Source organism: Aotus nancymaae, unplaced genomic scaffold, assembly GCF_030222135.1.
Source record: "Aotus nancymaae isolate 86718 unplaced genomic scaffold, 86718_ANA_hifiasm-v0.15.2.pri h1tg000012l, whole genome shotgun sequence".
NCBI lineage: Eukaryota > Metazoa > Chordata > Mammalia > Primates > Aotidae > Aotus > Aotus nancymaae.
This window is the reverse complement of record NW_026988423.1, coordinates 7880299-7888586: the sequence shown is the minus strand read 5'-3', so window position 1 is coordinate 7888586 and position 8288 is coordinate 7880299. Positions and strand designations below refer to the sequence as shown.

The window sequence follows — 8288 nt, the reverse complement described above, 5'->3', positions numbered from 1 at the left end:
TTTTATTTGCTTTTATAATGTTTTTCTTAAACTAAAACTGCTTTTAGAAGTTCTACACAATTCTGAGTTTTACCAAGTCAGCCTACTTCTCTCAAAAACACAAACGTAAACTGTCTAGTGAATTCCAGTCAATTTTTCCAGAGGAAAAAAAAAATGCTCCAGTTTTCTCCTCTACCAAGACAGGAAGCACTTCCTGGAGATTAATCACTATTTTGGCTTGCAAATTTGGGAAGGTTAAAAGAAATTAGTAAAGTACATTGTATCATCCTTGGAATTTGAAATTTTTGGAAATGGTCCTACTGCCATTTGGATGAAAGCAAGGATGAGTCAAGCTGCGGATGATCCAAACAAACACTGTCACTCTTTAAAAGCTGGGCTCCCGAGGGTGGACCTACAAAGAGGCAGGCAAGACAGAAGGCATTGAGACAACACAGAGCTAAGTAAAGCTGGTGGAAATGAAGAGTCTTCCATTCCTACTTTTGCTCTGCATGGCAGTTTGCTCAGCCTATCCGTTGGATGGAGCTGCAAGGGATGAGGATGCCAGAATGGACCTTGTTCAGGTAATTAACACTTACTGACCTGGCCAGATGAGGAGCTTCCACAGTAAGTTCAAACCATTCTGTGTGTCTTAAAACCCACATCCTAGAATGCTTGAGCTTACTATGTAGGAACAGCTCAGGAATAGAGAGTTACAGAGTGTTGGAAGTGGAAAGGGTCTCATCATCATACCATTTGGGCTTCTCTTATGTAGGAAGAAACAAAGGTCAGAAATGTTAGGTGTTTCCTTAAAATCACACAACACCATAGCAGTAACAGCACTGGGGCTTAAGGCACATGAATAACAAGTGGAGAGTGGATGAACCATATCTTGCTTTGGAACATCTTTGGTTTTTTGGGGTTTTTTTTTAATGCAATGTAATTTTAGCTAAATATTTATGTTGCTAGTATATTACAAAATTTGACATTATTTCAGCAAACTAGAGACTCCAAATAGATTAAGTGAGCAACTGCAAAAACTTACTATAAATAGCTATAGCTAAAAATTGTAAGAATGACCTAAAAACTATACTTATTCTATTAGCAATACCTAGAAAACTACTACAACCTCGAAAAAGATGCGAAACAGTTTGTTAGAAGAAAGGACAGTAGTCCTGTTGTTAAAAAAATCCAAGAAATGCAGAAGTTCCTTGGGTTGGAGGTGACAGGGAAGCTGGACTCTGACACTCTGGAGGTGATGCGTAAGCCCAGGTGTGGAGTTCCTGACGTTGGTCACTTCAACACCTTTCCCGGAATGCCGAAGTGGAGGAAAACCCACCTTACATACAGGTAATGGTTCAGAGAGGTTTTCACAAAAGATTAGAATTTTATAAACTATATCATAGGAGAAAATAGCAACTGCTTCAATTTTTCTCCTACAGGATTGTGAATTATACACTAGATTTGCCAAAAGATGCTGTTGATTCTGCCATTGAGAAAGCTCTGAAAGTCTGGGAAGAGGTGACTCCACTCACGTTCTCCAGGCTGTATGAAGGAGAGGCTGATATAATGATCTCTTTTGCAGTTAGAGGTAAAAACAAACAAACAAAAACACATGAAATGCATCTATTTATCTATCTGGTGTTTTCGTACTGCAAAAGGTTCAAAAGGGATTCTCATTACCTATCTTTCCAATAATTTTTTTCTTACTAGAACATGGAGACTTTTATCCTTTTGATGGACCTGGAAAAGTTTTGGCTCATGCCTATGCCCCTGGGCCAGGGATTAATGGAGATGCCCACTTTGATGATGACGAACAATGGACAAAGGATACAACAGGTTAGTTACACATCTCTCAGAGTGATTTTGATGTTAATTTTTTATTTTTGGAAATCTCTTAATAACCAAGAATGCTCAAGAAATGGGATGTTCTGGATTTGCCAGTGGATCAGGGATCAGCAGAATATATATTTGTTTTAATTATTATTGAAAACATTTTCAGATGCTTTAACAGTTTTCCTATACTGGTAAGCAATATAGAACATATAGGGAAATACCATTAAGTATTTCTTTCTTTAATGACTGTAGATCTTTGTGATCTAAGGGTCACCATTATTAAGAAAAATTTCTCATCATATCAAAATGCAAACATTCAAGGGATAGCTTATCGCACTGGATCTAAAATGTGCTCTGGATACTGCTTATGTCATTTCCTCCATTTACTTCTTGACTCTTCAAACCAGAAATCAGAATTAAATTTCAGAAACTGAGATTCTCTCTTTTTTTTGTTTTTTGTCTGAGGCATTATTTTAGTACTTCTAGGTTAAAAGAATTTTTACGGACTCATTCTGAAGGAAAAGACTAACTCCCAAATACAACGTTTTAACTGTTTAGGTAGAAGAATGTTTCTCAGTTCATAACTGTATATTTTGGGGAATGACATCCAAAGTTTTCAAAAAATTCGCTAAAACAATAGCACTTCTAAAACTAGGAAAACAATTAACACTGCATCTGAGGTTTAGCTGGGATTTAAAATGAAAAGGTAACCCTTTGCAGGATGTACACATGTGACTTTCGTGCTGGATAAAATTCTTGATTTGGTTGAGTTAATTAATTCTTGCAAAAAACCTTCCTGCAAAGTCTCAAATGAGATTTTTTCCTAGCATCACAAGTTACACACGTAGTACTAGCAAAAGTAACATAGTAATTACTGTATTGATCATAATTACCCAATGCTTCCCAATTTTAGCATTGATGAGTGCTTTTAAAAATATGAAGGAACAATTTTTGAATGAAGCCAGTGTTTGTGTATTCTAAATCTCTTTTGTGACAAATGCTAGACATGATTGGGCATGCTGTGTGTTTTAAACCAATTTTTCAAATTCGATGACATCTATCATTATGCATGTTTTTAGTCTCAATGTGTACTTCATGATGATGAGGCTGAGACATTATGAATTAAGACGAATATAGTTTCCTTTAACTGAGACTGCAAATGGCAAATGTAAATATATTAAAACAGTGTTTAGCTTTGCATTGACAAATGAAGATAAATATTTGATACGCTAAACAAGTGGCTTCATTCCATTCCTTTATACAAGAAAAAGGGCCTGAGTCTTCTGGACTTAATATTCTTGTGAGGCTGGGGTGGGTTCAGGGGTGTGGGAGCAAGTAAATGTAACTGAAAAATCAATCTCAAAGATTGATTTCAACTATGAGTTTTAAAATACACGTAGCTTTCCATTAAGTGTGTAATTAGTCAATTGTTCAATTAACCAACAAACAAGGTGAAAAAAGCCCTGTGTGATTTCAAGAAGTAACAACCAATACAATGCACAGCAGACCCGTATAATGTACATGTATTTAAAAAGTAAGTGACTATTGTTTTCGATTTCTTAAATAGGGACCAATTTATTCCTCGTTGCGGCTCATGAACTTGGCCATACCCTGGGTCTCTTTCACTCAGACAACACTGAAGCTTTGATGTACCCAGTCTACAACCCACTCACAGATCTGACTCGGTTCCACCTGTCTCAAGATGATGTGAATGGCATTCAGTCCCTCTATGGTGAGTGATGCTGGGAAAATTAGCCATTGTAGCTTTGCAACAATGGTGTTTAGAAAAGCTTTCAAATGCTACATAAAGTATTTATGGTTTAGTTTAAAGCACATTGAGAATGTTTGGAAAGCATACAAATTGGCATATATTGAAACGTATCACATTTCTCCTAATGTTCCCCTTTAGGACCTCACCCTGGTTCCCCTGAGAAACCTCTGGTGCCCAAGGAAACTGTCCCTCCAGAAACTGAGACACCAGCCACATGTGATTCTGCTTTGTCCTTTGATGCCATCAGCACTCTGAGAGGAGAAATCCTATTCTTTAAAGACAGGTCAGACTGAAAACTTATATTTTCCTCTCTATCATTTTAATCTACAATGCTTGGAAAGGAAAACAAACAGAAACTTCCAAGCTTGAAATCATTTAGATACGGTACTGCCTTTTCCCACGTTTTCCTGAAACTGTCAGGTTCATTTTTGAAGGCTCAGGATAATCTGGTTCTTGTCTTCTAATTGTTATTTCCAAATGCCTTAAGCCACGATTGCTTTTCAAAAGGCATGAGTAGATCTTTAGAATGATAATTTTATTTTTACTTCCTTCAAAAATGACATCAGGATCAACATTACATTTAATCAATTAATTTACTTATTGATGGACCAATATGCACATGACAAACATTCAAACAGCACAAATTAGAAGAAAACTAACAATTTTAGTTCCTAGTTCTCCCTGTATTCATCCACTGTCAAGACTTTTTGTGCATCCTTCCAGAACCATTCTATGCATATATAAGAATATATTTATACAGCACATATGCATACATACACACTGCCTAGCTTTTTGAACAGCATATATACTGTTTTGCACACATTAAAGGTAGTTAAAGCTTATCCTGGGATAATTCATTTGCATGAAGAACAACTTTTCTTTCACAGAAGACATTACTCTGGAAACTATGACAGGAGACTTACTGCAGTCTTCTGAAGAAAAAGGAAAGAAATTATCTAATGGCAATATACCTGATTTCTATCTGTCATCCAGCCTAGAAGATGAGAAAATGGGGGAAGTTGGGTGAGGCAAGATGGTGAGGAAAATATTCTAAAGGTAAAAGACTGTGTTTCAATTTACATTTCTTTTTACATATCTTTTAGGCACTTTTGGCGCAAATCTCTCAGGAAGCTTGAACCTGAATTGTATTTGATCTCTTCCTTTTGGCCGTCTCTGCCTTCAGGCATGGATGCCGCTTATGAAGTTACTAGCAAGGATCTTGTTTTCATTTTTAAAGGTAATTATTCTATCATCATTTCTTTAACTTGCCAAAATAAGCCCTCTCACAAGAAATTGAACAACACTTTAATTTTCTCTACTACATCAAGTTCTGGTTAGTACAGTAGTCAAAGGTAATGAAGTAATAACCAGGACTGATATTATTGTACTTGTATTTTATAGATGATAAAAATAAAGAAAGGAAGATAAACTACCCAGAGTTGCAAATTTTCTCATTTGACCTTGGTTCATTCATTCAGTCTGCAAATGTTTGCTAAAAGCCCACTATGAGCTGGTGACTAAATCTAAAATTTGGGCTACTTCTTTACATGATAATCAAAGATGCTAAAGTGTATTTCTAAAGCTAAAAGGCTTAACTGTTATAATTCAATATGACTCTGAATTATTGATATTTAACAGGAAATCAGTTCTGGGCCATCAGAGGAAATGAGGTACAAGCTGGATACCCAAGAGGCATCCACACCCTGGGTTTCCCTCCAACCGTAAGGAAAATTGATGCAGCCATCTCTGATAAGGAAAAGAAGAAAACATACTTCTTTGTAGAGGACAAATACTGGAGGTGAGATGCAGGAGAAATGACTTTGTACGGAGCCTAATTAGGGAAATTATTTTTTTTTTCTAAGGAAATCTCCCACCCCAACCTTCGGCCTGCTTCTCTCTCAGTAGGAAGGATGGGACTTCAGACAACTGTGGGAAAGTTCTTACTTTAAAACACAGAAGCACCATAAGCTCTCCTGCTCTGAGTCCTAAGTGCAGTTGCTGGTGCTTGCCTTGGTGCTGTTGCCCAACCTGCCTGGAGCCCCCTTTTCTCTCCTCAACCCATTCAAATCCTGCCCATCCTTCAAGTCCTAGTTCAAGTCTCATCACCTCCGTGTAGCTTTCCCTCGTGGACTTTAGTTAGACTCAATTGGGAAAATGTCTTGAGAATCCAGGCCACAATTTAGCATTCCCTTTCCATTGACTTATGATTCAGCTCACTGTCTCACTGTCTGTTTACTGTCTCATTGTGTGTTTGTCTGGTCTTCCCAACACTGCTATATGATTTTGAAAGGCTACCGCTAACCTCACCCATTTGTTACCTCTGCTTGATAATGATGGCACATTTAAGAGATGATGAGCAACAGTAGTCCAGTTTATGGATACATAAACCCACAAACAAGCTGATTCCTGGGTCATCTGCCCAGACTTTGAGACATCGAGGCTGACCATCTGTTATCTGACCCATGGGCTAAAAACACACTTAATTTGCTTCTAATCCTAATCCCTTTTCCAAGGAGGCCACCATAGAAGACTTAGATGTGCAGGGTGGGAAAAGCAGGTATATATTGGCCAATCATGGTAGGAAATTTTATATATATGTTCACACTTTCATGTCTTTGTGACAGAAAGATGAGTAAGGTTCTTTCTGTCCAGGCTTAAGAATTATGATGACAAACAGCATGTGCTACATATAGCAGGATGCTGACCCTGTTCCGGATGGAGATATGGCTTTAAGAACTCTTGGCAGTACCATTCAAGTCACATATTTCTATAGTCCCAAATACGCTTGGCATTTATTTGCTGTACTTATGAAGTTTAGTGGAATTTCACATTAAACCTAACATGATTTCAGAAGTTTGGTAACATGGCCTCTATGCAATGCTGAGCTGTTTCTTTTACTCGGTACAGATTTGATGAGAAGAGGCATTCCATGGAGCCAGGCTTTCCAAAGCAAATAGCTGAAGACTTCCCAGGGATTGACTCAAAGGTTGATGCTATTTTTGAAAAATTTGGTAAGAGAATACTTACTGTTTTGGCCATGGTGCACTTGAAACATTTATGATATCAGAGGGAAGAGGAGCATTGAAAGTTTTTAATAACAAGGTTTTTTTTTAAGGCCAGTTGCCTCCAAAATTTTGATTCACCTATATTTGTACTCATTATAGAACTACTTCACAAAATAACTTGTTTGGAATCATAAAGATAATTACACAAATTTCACCACTTTACCTTATACATGCATATAAAATCAAAGTGCTTGAGTGTCACTCACATCTAAAGCTAACATGTGAAGTCAAGCTCGACTTTCAGATTACCATGTTAGCATAAAAATCCCTTCAAGTGGTGTGGCCAGGTTTAATACTGGTTGGCTGGCCTTCTCCACCCCATCTTATTGCTGCTACTAATTCCCAGGGAGATTCTTTTTCTGTCTTTCCTGAGTTGTCAGTCATTGCCTGTGCTGGTCATTTGCAAATACCTTTCTATGTGCCCAAAGTTTAATAAAGAAGACTTCTTTTCTACTCACGGTAGGTGAGTGGAGGCTGGTCATCTTTATTGAAAGGTAACCCGATCACCATGTTTGCAGAGCATTAAAGGGTCCTCTGGCATTTTGAAATAGTTGCTGTGCTTCTTAGGCTGCAATGTGGGAAAAAGAGAGATTTGTTGGGAAGAAAGAAATAGGTAATTAGAGTTTCCAAGCAAGTGGAGAATGTTATCTGATTGGAAGCAGAATAATCTTGTAACTTGGAACCTGGCTTTGCTGTCAGACAGAGCTGGCACAGAGTGCTGTCTCCAGCCTTCCTTGCTAAGTAACCTTTAGCAAGCATCGAAATCTGTCTAAACCTCAACTTGCTCAATCTGTAAATGGAGTTAGATATATAACCTTACAGGGTCGTTGCAGAAATAAATGAAAATAAATTCATGCAACATGCTTGGCATAGTCCCTGACAAAAATCAAAATCTATAAATGCTTTCTATTTTTAGTTATTTATGATTCTGAGTTTCATATATTGTCAAATATCTTTATTTGAAAAAATATCTTACTATTTCCCTTGTCTGTATTTGCAGGGTTTTTTTATTTCTTCGCTGGATCTTCACAGTTGGAGTTTGACCCAAATGCAAAGAAAGTGACACACATTTTGAAGAGTAACAGCTGGTTTAATTGTTAAGAGAGACATGTAGAAGGTACAATATGGCATTTTAAATGAAGCTAATAATTCTTCACCTAAGTCTCTGTGAATTGAAATGGTTTGTTTTCTCCTGCCTATGCTGTGACTCGAGACACACTCAAGGGAACTTGAGCATGAACTCTGTAACTTGCCCGTCATCTTTACATTATCACAGGGCATTCAAACGGGCTGCTGCTTAGCTTGCACCTTATCACATGAAGTGATCTTTCCCAAGAGAAAGGGAAGCACTCATGTGCAACAGACAAGCAACTGTATCTATGTAGACTATTTGCTTATTTAATAAAGACAATTTGTCAGTTATTTTATTTTACTGCTGTGTTTCGTTTGTTTGTTTGTTTCAAGGGCAAGTTGTTCTAACAATTTGGGCACATTATGGGCTGAGCATGCTCAGCCAATACACTAGAGTCTCCGTGTCTTGGGGTTCACATGGGTTCCAGAACTGCAGAGAATCTACCACTTGCCCTCCTCATGAGCCCTGCAAACAGGATGCTTATTTCTACCACCTAGAAATTTTATGT

The 8288-nt window shown here is 37.6% G+C and overlaps 1 protein-coding gene across 1 annotated transcript; it reads left to right on the top strand.

Moving 5' to 3' along the window:
* The first annotated feature begins 322 nt into the window (after window positions 1-322).
* On the top strand, window positions 323-8075 carry LOC105719269 (stromelysin-1). The gene is made up of 10 exons (XM_012455252.2): window positions 323-560; window positions 1082-1326; window positions 1419-1567; window positions 1690-1815; window positions 3380-3544; window positions 3722-3866; window positions 4687-4820; window positions 5222-5381; window positions 6491-6594; window positions 7649-8075. Exons 1-10 carry the CDS (start codon window positions 456-458, stop codon window positions 7747-7749), a joined length of 1434 nt encoding a protein of 477 aa, XP_012310675.2. The 5' UTR covers window positions 323-455; the 3' UTR covers window positions 7750-8075.
* The last annotated feature ends 213 nt before the right edge of the window (window positions 8076-8288 follow it).

Coding starts and splice junctions, on each gene's coding strand:
- LOC105719269 (XM_012455252.2), top strand. CDS start 456: ATGAAGAGTCTTCCATTCCTACTTTTGCTCTGCATGGCAGTTTGCTCA. Junction 3,867..4,686: donor ATCCTATTCTTTAAAGACAG/GTCAGACTGAAA, acceptor CATATCTTTTAG/GCACTTTTGGCGCAAATCTC. Junction 6,595..7,648: donor TGCTATTTTTGAAAAATTTG/GTAAGAGAATAC, acceptor CTGTATTTGCAG/GGTTTTTTTATTTCTTCGCT.